This window comes from Acanthopagrus latus, chromosome 3 (genome assembly GCF_904848185.1).
Source record: "Acanthopagrus latus isolate v.2019 chromosome 3, fAcaLat1.1, whole genome shotgun sequence".
Lineage (NCBI taxonomy): Eukaryota > Metazoa > Chordata > Actinopteri > Spariformes > Sparidae > Acanthopagrus > Acanthopagrus latus.
The window spans coordinates 21,306,618-21,321,126 of record NC_051041.1 but is presented as its reverse complement, the minus strand read 5'-3'; the positions used below and the strand labels follow the sequence as shown (position 1 = coordinate 21,321,126).

General features: G+C 41.3%; 1 protein-coding gene across 1 annotated transcript; it reads left to right on the top strand.

Annotated features, from left to right (window-relative positions):
* The first annotated feature begins 5,454 nt into the window (after positions 1 to 5,454).
* On the top strand, positions 5,455 to 14,276 carry nrsn1l (neurensin 1-like). Its single transcript, XM_037093180.1, has 4 exons — positions 5,455 to 5,630; positions 9,381 to 9,463; positions 10,673 to 10,825; positions 12,554 to 14,276. The coding sequence occupies exons 2-4, from the start codon at positions 9,404 to 9,406 to the stop codon at positions 12,956 to 12,958; spliced, it is 618 nt and encodes a 205-aa protein (XP_036949075.1). The 5' UTR covers positions 5,455 to 5,630; positions 9,381 to 9,403; the 3' UTR covers positions 12,959 to 14,276.
* Positions 14,277 to 14,509: the final 233 nt, after the last annotated feature.

Sequence of the window (14,509 nt, the reverse complement as noted above, 5' to 3'; positions counted from 1 at the left end):
CTCTGTGTGTTTCCCCCTGCTTGTCAACATGGAATGCATTATTCATGTTAATGTGCCATTATCTGACGCTCTGCGTGATGTAACGCAGCCATTCTCTGGCCCACAGACGCATCCAGTGACCTTCTGAACTGTGCACTGCCATCACCCTGCCTGCAGCGCTGCAGCAGTGCCGCTCAATATAATACACAGAGGGAGAGCAAATTTGTACTTTACAGAGGCTTTATTGTGCAATTAAAATGTGTGCTCACTAAAAGCACAGCTACATTGAAGATAACAAAAGATTTGAGGTTTTACCACAGCTTGGGAGCATCCATAACTGTGCGGCTGCAATACCTGCTTTAAAGGAAGAGATAGAGAGCAGCAGAGTGAATTTAACCGGCATTTAATTATACAATTAAAAAGGTATGGCGGTATTTGAGATAGACTGATGTATCCTGACTATACGCTTGAATTTGGGAGAGATATGACGCAAGGGAGAAAAGAGAGGGAATTTGAGTTAACAAGCCTTTGGTGCAATTAAAAGATAACTGAAAGCCTGCCTGCTTTCGAGATAGAGCGAGAGAATGATTTTGAGTTTTAATATGCCTTTTGTGAATCCGCGAGGTATGCCTGGGTTTGAGATAGAGAGAAGAAAAGGAAAATAGACTTTTATCAAGCTGTAAAAAGGTAAGCTTACAAAATACGTGTGTTTGAGATGGGGAGAGAGAAAGTGGCACAAAGGGAGTGATTGAAGTAATGAATTTGTCTCAGTTAAAATGTGTTTCAAATTTGGGGAAATGGGCTTATTTACCTCCTTACCGAGAATTAGATTACAAAATTGGTAATCTGGAGCATGGATTCCCAACCCGAACCCGTTCAGGTTGAGTTTGGTCCCGTCAAGTGATAGCAAATATTGGTCCAGAGATGCATTCTGGTTAGAATCACTCAGATGTCTAAATACTTAGCTGAAGCCAGCTTCTGGCTAGCTTTGCCTAGCTTTCATTAAGCTTAGAGATGTGGTGCATTCCATTTAAGCTGTAAACTGGAGCTGGGAATGATGTTACATCTTGATTGCACACCAGTACAAGTTGGAATACCAGTTCGAGCCAGATGAGAGATTTTTAATGATACCAGATGATTAACAACACATTACACAGTATTTTGTTCAACCACTGAAGCAGTATGTCCACAGATAGAAGGTGTTTGTGAGACTGATTTAAAGAGACACAAATGAGACAGAAGTGCGAATGAAGAATGAATGAATTCTACCGCTTTCACAGCTGTTTAAAAGCAGAGCAGCCATCTTGGATTTTGAGGTTGGGGTTGGTGAGGTGCGTCCGACATTCAGGGTTTGAAATTTGACTTCAGAGGGTGTTCCGGTTCCAAGTGGTGACTGGGAAGTTGGAATTTCCAACTTCAAATGGACTGCACCACACAGTAAAGTCTGGCAACATGGTTCACTAATCAGCAGATGACATTGTCTGTTTAATCAGTACAAAAAAAGTTGAAGAAACAATTTTCCCTTTTCTTGCTGGACAGACTAAACAAACAAGATGAAGCCATCTTACCCATCGCCATTATCAGCTTAATCAGCGAGTTTAGGAGGTGCTCGCAGGAGGATTTTGTGTCCTTTGGACAAAGACATGCAAGCTGTTTCCCTATGTTTCCAGTCTTTATGCTCAGCTAAGCTAGCAGTCTGCTGGCTGTAGCTTCATAGTTAGCATACAGACATGACAGCAGCATCAGTCCTCTCAGTTAAACCCCTGCAAGCAACTGAATAATTGTATTTCCCAAAACAGCAAACTATTCCTTTAAAGAACTGTTTTGAATAAATGGCGTTTCAAAATGAAGTGAAGAGACTGGAAACTTTGTGAATGTCTCCACATCTCAATTAGCACTGCACTGAACTGCCAACTTGTCAGAAAGTGTCTTCCAGGGACAGCGGCCACCATCCCACCCTGACAGGGATTAGACAGGTGGAGAAAATGAAAGACTGAAACTGTCTCCCCAGCCATCAAACCTAAATATTGTGGCTCTAGAAAATGTTTTACCCTTCCCATTTGACGAGCCAATAAATGAAAGGCTTTTCACAACTAATTAACATGATGGCTTGGATGTGTCACGATATTGACGGTGGCTTTATAGGATGGTGTGGGTTGATGCACAGGTTATTTTTAAGATACCAGACGAGCACAATGCATAATTTATCACACCAAAGGATAACCCTCCCAAGCTGGCAAATAAAGGAAGTAATAAGGGCAGCAAGGCATGCAGCTGAAATGACTGATAATGCTTTACAACAGCCTCTAAATAGAGTGGCTGAGTCCTGTTTGCACATCATCTTAAAAGGAAGTGCAATTATCTATCAGCCAATCAACACCTCGCGCTCACTTCCTGTGTCTGACCTTGCTGGACTTGTAACCATGGAAATTTTTTTTCTCTTTCTGATAGAGCAAAGCTTGGTCATACAAAAACCTCTGGTGTGGTGTGTGTGTGTGTGTGTCTGTGTGTGTGTGTGTGTGTGTGTGTGTGTGTGTGTGTGTGTGTGTGTGTGTGTGTGTGTGTGTGTGTGTGTGTGTGTGTGGAGAACAAACAAGAACAGTTATTCATGTCTTTCCCTCCACAGGGCACCTTGGAAACAGTCTTATCCTGCCTTTTATGGCTTACCACACTGTGTCCAAATAACAAATATGCAGGGATGATGATCCACTGCCCCACACGCGTGCACACACACACACAAACACACACACACACAAGGCACACTTAGTCTGCCTGGTAGCAAATGTTCTTTCCCAATGCAGATCGGATAAATATGTGAAAATGACAGTATTTGTTTTCTTCTCATTTGGGATCTGTTATGACAGTCTGCATAAATAATGCATCTTCAGGAAACACTGAAATATTTACAGAACACATATTGGCACAGATCTGAATGTGGATTGTGTGTGTGTGTGCGTGTGTGTGTGGGTGAGGTTGCTTCTTTTTACATTATTTCCAGGACCATGCCTTGAAGTTAGCCCGCCTTTAATGAGCGCTCCTGCTCACAGAGGCAGAAATGCCTTTTTTAGTGTGTGTTTCCCAAAAGTCATTATCAGTCATTGACAGCTGGTGAATGTCGCAATCAATTAAAGGCGACTATCCTGTGTGATTGGCATTTGATGGACAGTTCAGAGACTCCAGAGTTGTACAAAAACGTACCTTAAATTACAATATTTATCTCACTGCCGGTGACAAGTTAAAAGGACTCAACAATGAAACTAAGGGACAATTGCACACCGATGAAACGTCTGTACTTTTTCCCCACCTGTTCTGAATTTAGACATTGAGAAGTGAATTAAAGAGTTTTCAAAGTGATTGATTTAGGTGTGGGTGTGCATATATATATATATATATATATATATATATATATATATATATATTTTTGATACTTTATTTTTTTGGACCTTTATGATGATATCCCTAGAGAATGCTGTACTTATTTTAAAATACTCAGTACTCATTTTTATGGTTTTGAAGAGCGCTATCTTAATTGATCAATTTAAAGAAAGTAAAATAGAACACAGCCAGGTAAGAATAAACTTGCTAGATCGATGCATAAAAAAAGAAAAATTGAATATAATGGGACCCTAAAGTGAACCCTGTCTTGTAGTCACTGGCTACTTCCTGCTCATCTGTGTTCCTAGTGTTCTGTCTCACATATGTCCCTGTGCTCCTACACGGCCTGATTGCCCCGGCACACCTGTCTCACATCCGCCTCGTTAGCGCTGCCCTGTTCTCAGTGTCTCCCCGCCTACACCTCGTCACCTTGTCAGTTCAGTCTGAATCAAACTGTTGTTCCCTCACTCTTTGTTGGTTTGTCTGTTCTTGTCCCCTCGTGTTCCCTGTGTTCCTGATTTGTTCCTCGATGTTTGCAGGTTTGTCCTCAGTTTTTCTATGACTTTGGAGTTTTTTTTTATTCTTTGCCTGCCTTTTAGTTGCCAGATTTTGTCACCTAACAAGTTATTGTTTACTACCTGCCTGCCTCTGTGTATGTCTCACTTACTTGGCAACTGTGACATAAGTAGCTAGGTCACCTGCCACTAAATATTATTTCTTACAATTTTCTCCCCCTAAATTTTTTTTACACTTTATAGCTAAAAGTATGTAGAAATATAAACAAAGTACAGTATGTGGACATTTGCACATTTCACTCCTGTGTGATTTTTGAAAATCCAATGTGAACATTATCGGCATTGAAGGGTTACACCAGTTTACACCCAAGATACAAGACACACAAGACACTGATGATACAAAAAAATAAAAGAATAGTTCAAATCAAAGCAACAGCAAAAGGCCTGAGTTGTTGCCCCTGGCAAGAAGTCAAGATGAAGCCACTCCAGAAATGTTGATGGTCCGAATCAAAATCACCAGGAGGACAAACACCGAAGGGCCCCTCAGACTCAACAACCTTCAACGGGAAAATATCTAGACAGGTGCAGAATTCACCAGGACGAGAGATTTCAAACATCACACCCTAGCAGAGTAACTGACAACAGTGCTAGTCGAGGGCAAGAACAGCAATAAATACATAGGCAGTCTTAATCTGGCTTCCATATAATACCACTAAATATTCCTTTAGGCGGGTAGTGAATCCATGGGGTTCCAAATGATGAGTCGAGTGGATAATGCTTTAATCTTCTGTGGTATATAGACACATATATTCTGTTTTATAGCTTACTGTATTTTTTTCTGTATAGTATTTTAAAGTTTTGCTGTGATCTCTGTACTGTGTAGATGATAAGGATGATGAACTGAGGGATGAAGTCAGTTTCGCATGGACCGCTAAATCTTTACAGACATTCTATGAAGATGTGACTTTCAGTTGACTTGGTCACCAATACAACCCAACACCCATAACTATTGAGTAACAGTAATTAACTGTAGATTTGCCATTTCTCACTGATCGTAACCATGCGTGTTACCAGAATATTAATCACACTGAGCAGTTTTGGGGAATGCATTTTAATCAGAAGAGAAAGATGTTGATTGATTGATTTGTTTTATTCTTAAACAAAGTGATTAAACGAAAAAAATCATGACTGAATAAATAAACTGACCTTAAAGGAAAACAGAGTTTCATACTGTTTTATATGTGGCGGACCCTGCCATCATTCTAGCTTCAAACAGTGTTCTGGGGACCTTATATTCCTCTGAGAACAGCTTGTTTATCCAGTTAAGGAACACTAAATATTCATGAGTTTGTATCATTACCCATTAATGTTACAAATATAAAAAAGAGTTTGTATTTTTTCATGAAAACTGCGCACTGCCCCTTTAACACTCCAAGTGGTTCTTCAGTTTATGAAAATGGAAAAGACAGTCACACATATTCTTAAAGAATCAGTTGTGTGTTATCAGTCTGCCGATTCACTTATTGTGAAGATGCTCCCAGAAGTCATTGAGTTTAAAAGTGTCAGATCTTGTCTAAAAAAATAGAAGTAAACAGACAGATGACATACACTGTCATGAGTTTACACGTTTTTTTCCCCCTCCATCTTCACGCATGCTCAGTGTCTCTGTTCGGCTGATTCACATCAGCAGCGGCGCCGGAGATCAGCCGGTCCGACAGCACATGGATTCCCAGTGAGAAGAGCGAGCACTCCGGCCAGGGGGTAAGACTGAACCCGCTGTAGGCTGTCAGGGTGAGAGCAGGGGGCTGCGGGTGTGGAGATGGGTGGAGGGTGGAGGGTGGAAGGGGGGAAACACTGAGTGGCTGTAGATGAAGTGCGACGGAGAAAAGTGAGAGTTGAGCGCAGGCTGCACGGCCGCGATGACTCACTGACAGTCCAGAGCCGCTGCTCAGTCTGGGTCCGTGTGTTCTGACGGTGCCTGGACCGAGCGACCCGGTCAGAACATGTGCTGTCTGAAGAGCAAGCTGTTGGCATGTAAAAAGAAATATGTGATGTCATGTGTCCTACAGGCACGGTGAGGGAACCCTGGTGCGTTCTCTGGGTGCTTCAGTATCAAATAAGACAAATTAAATGTGAGATAATCGCAGCGTTTTTCTTTCTTTCTTTCTTTCTTTTTAAACTCGGTTCAATCTGGATTTCAGGCTCATTTAAGGTGAATGAGGAGGAAAGTTGGGGCAAACTTATCAGCACCATGGACAGGGCTCTGCTCCAACAGCCTCCATCACAGGGATGCAGTGTTAGTACTTATCCGTCAGGGCTGGATGCTGTGCCAGAGCTCAGAGTTTAATGTGTCCTGTGAAAATGGAAACCTTAGAGAGCCATTTATGAGCCATAGATAGATAAATAGATAAAATATGACATAATATAATGTGAGTGACCAGCCAGTGCTCCACTAATGTATTTGGAATGTGCATATTATACAGCCTGGGCAGAGGAAGTACCACTCAGATACTTTACATACTTTTATGTAGTTTTGGAGAAGAAATTTAAAAGATCGTCACTGACTGACTTGTACACTTAAACAAAACAAACTAAACAATCTCAGAGGACAAGTGGATCCTGCCACCGTTCTAGCTTCAAACAGTGGACAGGAACCTTATTTTCCCCTGAGAGCAGCTTGTTTATTCAGTTATGGAAAAATTCAATATTTCTGTAAGTATTTGTTTGTACTATTACCTCATTTATATTGTAAATATTAAGATTCTGGGTTTAAATTTCTTCTCCAAAACCAGACATATAACACATACAGTGGTACTGGTCCTTTTACTTAAAGGGGCACCCAATACCGACGTAGAATTAAGAGAATCCTGTTTGAGTAGAAAATACAGCCAAATATTATCAGCGAAATTTAATTGAAGCCATCCTTTAACATAAAACTTAGTGTCATGGTATCACATGTCATATTTGCATAGCTCACACTGAAGTATCAGTAATACGTAGCATTAGATTTTTTGAAGTGGAGCTATTTTTTAGGGAGGCATTATGTTCAGTTTCAGGATCATAATTTTATTTTTACAGTTAGAATAGGTTTGAATGCTTTGAAGAAAAGAGAAAAGTAGATTTTTGTGTCTCATTCCCAACTGCAGCTGTTTTAAATCAATTTCCCATGCCATACTAGCATTTGGGCATACATTATGTAAATATGCGACACAGTGACATTGTGTGATGTCAAGAAGTCACAGAACTACAGGCGGGGCTTCTCAGGAGGCGTTTGGGAAGCAGGGTTTTTTGTGGGAGAGAAGAGCTTTCACTGTCATAACTTTCAAGATGTTTATCATGCACAAGAACCAATATAACACGCAGAGAGAGGACGGAAAAAAGGTAGAACATCATAGATCGTCTTTAACATGGAGTGAGGTTTAGTCGGCCCTCCTCAGAGGATCACAAGAAAAATCTGATAGGCTGAGATGATTAATTAGTTAATTAACAAGGTTAAAAAAAATGTTCTTACAAAAATGTACAGCTTTTTCAGCAATTATTTAAGTAAGAGAACCAAGACAATAACATCAAATGAGTTCTTAAAGAATAAAAATACTGCAGCGATAGTTTACATTGTTAACCTGTTGATCTATAAGAAGTAACTAGATCTGTAAAAAGTAACCAGTAACTAAAGCTGTCAGATGAATTTAGTGGTAGTACAGTATTTTCCACTGATATGTATTAAAGCTGTAGTACAAAGTAACATCGAATGGGAATACTCAACTAATCTACTGGAGTCAGTAATCATTGCTCCACACATTCATTTAAAAGCATCATTAGATGCAAGGTCATTTGAAGTTATCCATTGAAATGATGTTATTATGTACAACCTCGTTTTCTTGTGAAATTGTTCTTCCTGCTAATTGTGTTGACATTCTGCATGAATAAAATGAGAAAGGTCAGATATTTTCCTTTGGAAAGAAAGACCAAGCCAGACAAAATAATTGAGGTGTCAGTATTAAAAAATAAATAAATTGATTTTAAGTCGATGGAGTCTGGCCACGCTCAGGACTCCTTTCAGAAGAAAATGTAATGAAGTTTCTAAAAGCTTTACGCAGGGAGGTTAAAGCACACACTGCAACTGTTAATTTCAGGCTAATTTATGACAGCCTATTGAAATTAAAAAAAAATCTATTTACCTGTTTGAATAAGCTTTTCTTCAGCTTGTCACGATCTCACACACAAGTTTCTCAATGGCATTAGAACTTTCCTGGGCACCGCAAACAAACACCAACAACATGCACAAACAGAAAGCTCAAGTTCCAGTATGTCGGATTTAGTGGCATCGAGCACCCATATTGCCCCCACAGATTTATATAGGACAACTAGATACCCGGCACAAAGATGTTGCCTATGCTCACCTAACGTGCTCACCACAAGCGATTTCTAGTTTGCAGGTTAACTCCCATTACACAGCCAACTGAATGTGCGCTGTGGAGATTTCCCCGCTGGCCCTTTCTTAGACTGACACCGTAATGACATCATGTTTCCTCACATAGCTCTTCTCAGGTCCAGGAAAGTTTAACAATTATAAAACCTCAATGAAATTAAAAAATATACATTATAGACAGGACTACAATTGATCTTGGTTGCAGTTCGAACTGTCCTGTCAACAATCATTCGTGCAATACTCTGAGTGGCAACCAGGCAAAACTGGGAGCAAGGCTGAGCAGCGCCGCTCTGATTTCTATTAAAATCTATGGGTTGCTCAATGCAACAAACCCTTCGCCCCAAACTGCTCCTCACTGGACACTAAACGTTAAAGGCTCTCTCTGGAGCCAGTGTTTGGTTTGCCCGTTCTGGACTACTGCAGAAACATGATGGTGCAACACTGCGGACTCTTTGGAAGTACAAAGTGTTCCTTTTCTGCCTCTAAATCCTGCACACTGGACCTTCAGTAACTGACAATTCCACCTTTAGTAACAGCTCACCCTGTAGGGTTGAAGATTTTGCCCTTGGATGAGCGTACAGACGTTACATTACCTGAGCAGCATGTTCTCCTCTAGTGACTGCTGATTTGTTTTTCTACATTATGTTCCAGTCAGGTTAAACATACCGTCTCGTACCGACTGAGATCAGGCATGTGTGGCTGCGAAGAGGAACAGTTTGAAGGCAGGGAATGAAAGAAATCAATCAAACAGCCTCAGGAGAATAACAACAGAAGGACATGTGTGCATATGCGCATGAGGGAGAACGGAGCGCGCACGCACTCGCATGTGTGTGACTCATCCGTGGGTGGTAATAGAGCCACCTCAGGGCCACGGTAGCCGTCAATCGCTCGCATGCAGCAACAATAACTGGGGCAACCCGACGACATGGGCTGGATTTATAACCACCAAGGAGGCTTTTATTGGGGGGAATCCATATTCAGCAGATAAACAGTGTTTGTGTGACAACAGCCTGGCAGCTGACATGTACACATATCAATCAGTACAGAACCCTGAGTGTGTGTGTGTGTGTCTTTTACCGCAGGTGTACAAGGCGCGTGAGGTGTGATGGCGCTGAGCTCCGAGGCCTGTGTCTCTGGCTCAGGAGGAGAGTCCTCCGGCAGTGAGGTGAGCTGCAGTTTCTCCGGGTGATGGGAGCTTTATTTGATTTTATCGCAGCTGAAAGAGTCTTATGATCAACATTAGTCAGATGTACTGAGGACATCTAATGTGCTCCACTAACGATCTATATTATGGCCCACAAATCTAGGGAAAACATTTTATACGTACAGGATGCCAATTAAAATGCCGACTGGAGACCACACTGCACTTTAAATGAGTGTAGCATGGGGCCGCTTTATTTTACAGCCCATATACCTTGTTGCATTATCAGCGTTTGCCCCAGTCTGCATCTCTGGTGTATCAGCTTTCGTGCTGTGCTGGAGTCACACGACAAAGCATCTGTTTGGCTCAGGCCCTGTCCGTAGGTACACGATTATTTATAAAAATGAGGGCTGGGAGAAGGATCTCCAGTGTTTAACATTATTTAAAAAGTACCTTTAGGAAAACCTCTCTCAGGTTCTCCATTTCCCAAAAAACAGATTTTTGTAAACGATGACACAGAGACCCACCCGTTCACTTCCTGATTAGGTCTTCAGTGTGTATGTATCATATTATTGAATGTGAGCTTGGAACATGTGTTATTATGATGGAGGATTTGAGTCAGTACAATGACAGAAAGAATGTTATATTGCCCACAGTGACGGGATAGAGAGACGAAAATAGCTGCTGACAATGTTTTAATGAAAATTGGAAAACAGGAAAACTCGCCTTGTTACCATTCCTGGGACTGTAACATATAGAACAGAAACTAAACTCATCATGCACTGGATGGACAGGTTTTTTTTCACCCTAGATGTCCTCTTTGAAGATTGTGTAAATGCCCTCAGAGCAGTGTTACGTGTGTTAACTCATACAGTAACTGTGCCTTCATGTGCTGTAGGAATTATCAGAAAAAGCTTTTTTTTTCAACTGGGAAAATTCATGTGAATGACCTCCCAAGTTTGACCAAAAATACAGTGTATAAACATAAAGATATTATCCTCTTATCTCTTAACCTTTTCTTTTCTTCTGTTTTTTTTCTTTTGCCTTCCCTCCTATTGGTGTGCCCATATGTACTCAATAATTGTGCAACTTTTTGTGTACTGTAATTTGAAGTGTTGATTGAAGTGTCTTCAAACCTGAAAGACAGAGAGTGATGCAGCCAACTGGAATCACAGACAAGCTTTTTTTTTTCTTCTTCTTCTCCTGTGTAATTTGTGCACAACGTCCTCGCAGGCGGGTTCTAGTTGTCTTCAGTTTGGGGTTCGTTCCTATCTGCACCACTTCTACGAGGAGTGCTCGTCCTCCATGTGGGAGAGAGACCCGGAGGATCGAGGGTTCGTCCAGAGCCAGAGGTCGGCCCTGTGGTGGAACTCAGCCATATGGAAGGTAGAGGAACCACTCTCTGTTCACCTCAGTCATCACCATTTAATCTATCTGATTCTGAGCTGGTAACCTTTCACATTACTATCATGTTCAATTAAGTGACTTCGGCAGTTGTGAGTCAAATTAAGTGTTTAAAAGCAGAAGTTGGTGCACACACTGAAAAGCAGTTTATGTGAACCTGGAGTGTATGTTATTTTTAGTTATCACACAAGACACAATCAGCCTCAACGTTGAAAATAGGAACATAACGGTAAGAAAAAATCATTGAATAGACATCAGCCATTGTAGTAATTATTTGAGTCTGCTCTCTCAGCCGCTCTGAAATTTCGGCAGCAAGACATATTGTATGTTAACATTTACGGCATTTAGCAGACGCTTTTGTCCAGTTCATTTGTCGCAAGAAAGAAACCACAACATATCACCGTCGACAAAGTAAGAAAGAAGAAATACAAACAATTTTCAAGCCCTCATTGGAGCATAATAGCTGCTATTTATCATTAAGCATTAGCATTATTGTGTATTTTCCGTTTTTTTTTCTTTACCTCAATCAGTCCTCCTCTGATATTTCATTTAAATAAATATCAGTCACTGATTGATACGACACAATAGAGATTAAATCCAACACTGGTATCTGTCATCTCCCATGAGAAATCCTGCAGGCTCACAGGAAGTGATGCGCGTTACTTTACAGGTTTGTTCTGAAACGTACGCGTAATTCCCCGAGGAGCTGGTGGGTCAGGCACCCTCACAGGAACTTCATTCAACTGTTCACTTATGTGGTGTAGTCAGCGTCTGATTTTGCATAAGTGTATTCCTTTACGCCATTATTTCCCATCATGCCTCCAACCTTTTGAACCTCTATTCATATCATCACCGAACTGCAAAGTGAAAGTGTGAACCACAGCTCTGTGGTTTCACAGGCTGGTTGTGACACCTCCTCTCTTGATTAACATGTGTTCAGGCTGCAGCTCAGGAAGTAAACAAGATACTTCAAGCGTTAAAGTGAATATAGAGAAAATGTAGTGTAAAGATTAAGAACATACATGCAGTTATAGTGCAGTCCATAGATATGGATGCACTGTTTTCTGATTAATGTTTTCTCATGTCAGAAGGTCACATGAACTGTCATCTATTTAATGTCATTTTTATTTTTTTCTTCTGTTGTAACTATAATGATGTTGCTACTGTATGGCTACTGACTTGAACTGGATCCATTCATAGTCCCTTCCTTGGTAATTGCATCAATCAGTATAATTGATTTAGAGCTGTTTTTAGACTAACTGTGATTGTAAAAGCCTTTTCATCAATACATGAATGTCAAGTTAGGGAAAAAGTGTCCACCTAATTTTGAGGTATTTGTCCCGCTTGATTCCCTTATAGTAACCTGCCATATTATTATAGCACCACTTCTCTACCAGCCCTGACTGTGCGATTGCTTTCACTTCCCAGTGTTGAGCTTCCACCGTGTTAAAACTCTGTCTGGTACAACAGAGTGCAAACAGCATTTCAAACTGTTCTCTGCATGATGAACTGCGAGCGGTGGTGTGGTGGTATTTGTAAAGGTGAGGGATTGCATGTAAGCCCCCTGCCCATTTGGTAATTTGGCTTATTTCTGCATCACAAACAACAAAATGACCTTTCCTAATAAGAGGAACACAGCACTGTGCACAGAAAAAAAAGGACTGTGGGTGCATATTACTTCTTCACGTTTCTGTCTCTGTCCACCTCCAGGTGTCCTTGGCCCTGGGTCTCCTGATCCTGACTGCAGGTATCGCCAGCCTGTCAGTCGGTTATTCCACCCCCCACAAAATTGAGTCATTTGGGGAGGGAGACCTGTTCTTCGTGGACACCCAAGCCGTGAGCTTCAACAGGGGGTTGCACCTCAGCACAGCGGCCGGGATCGGGCTCTCCTGTCTGGGCTCGGCCCTGGCGGCGATGGGGGCTATGGTTTGGATCCTCCCCAGGGCCAACCTCAAAGAGAGGCTGTTCCACAGACCGAGGGGAGGGGAGCGGAGAGGAGAGTCGGAAGCCAAGTGGAGAGCTCCAGGGGATGTGGTCACTAAGCCACCAGGCACAGAGGAAGAGAAGATTCCCGTCACACTGTCCAAAGTGGAAAATGTGCAACCCACTTCTTAAAAAAAGATCCTGCTGAGCTATGTGGTGTACAGGCTGCCGTTCTAGTGCTGGGGCCTCAGTCTTACTGATTGGGTTTATTTTTGTTTTTTATAAGTTTTTAAGAAAACAGATGTCATTTTAGCATGCAAATGATTCAAATGAGGGTGGGTTTTTTTTCAGACATAAAGGTCTGAACACTGAACAGAACAGGATTCAAAAAGACATAATTTTGTGGTGATGTCAAGAAGTCATGTAGTTAAAGGCAGGACTACTGATGAGGCGTTTCAGGCACTTGAGCAGCAGCCTAACATGTCTGCTCTAATATGTATTTATCTTATCTCTGTCTCTCATCTCACACTGCAGGATCAGGATATAGTTGTTGATGGTGGACTGTGTTCGTGCAGTGCACTCTTGTTGTATTTGAAAATTACAATGAGTAATGTCCGCCTCAACACTCAGAGAAAGCTGAATGCTGAGGATAGAAAATTTGATGTATTAACCTCCCTTTCTCAACAGTGTTTGTTGTATTTTTCCTCTGTATTTTTTATCAGTCATTTTTTTTTTTAATTGGTAGCACCAGTAGTTAGACAAGGTGTTAATGAATAGATCACGTAGAAACACTGTGTATACATGCACGCACATCAACACACGCGCAGATCACAGGACATTCAGAGAGGTGCTCACCTGCAAAACAGGCCGAGGGTGAAAAGAATCACTAATAATTTTGTGTCTCCGGTTTTCACATGTTTGCACTGATGCTCATGTGTTGAGCACATGCACAGTCGCATGCACTTCACCCAGCCTCACCCTCACACCCACACACATGCACAAATTCGTGCTCCATTGACAATATCACCTATTTTCTCCCCACTGTAATCTGGCTCCTTAATTGCCTGCAATCTGTGTCTCCAGGCAACAGTTGGGCTTCAAGTGCTCTATTTTCAACTCCGAACAAAGACTCTTTTCTGATTGGCCCGGCACTCCCCCTCTCTTTATTTTCTCACACCAATCAGATTTTTTGTTCACAGTCATACGCAGTAGTAGAGAGTAAGTGTTGAAGCGCCGAGGTGAGTGAATTTGCACGGGCACCTTAGAGGCTACTTGTTTGATCAGGTCCTCCAGTTTAGTTAAATTAGTTTGAATAATAGAGCGTACACATTAGAAAAAAAGCAAAGATAAAAATAATCATGATAGTTTTACTGCACCGATTCAGCTGGATGTTATTATTGATGTTTCATTGTTTCATTGTGTTTTTGGCTATGATGAAGATAATGGAATAAAAAGAGGATCGAGTGTCAAAATAAATGACCAAAATAAAGTTGTGATCTGCATACCTCAATTTGTTGGTGTTTGGGTCCATTCCATCAATCTGTTGAAAAGTGGCAAGAATTAACACCTATATCTGTCACAGTAAGTTGTATTTTTGATTCCAGCTCAGACAGGTTGAGGCTGCTTAATGGAAAATAGACACTTTGGTGGGAGAGTGGGCAGGGAAAAAAGATTGTCTATCTAACGGCTAAAGACCCAGATATATTCTTCAGTAGTAGGTGGATAAAAGATATGTTGGATATG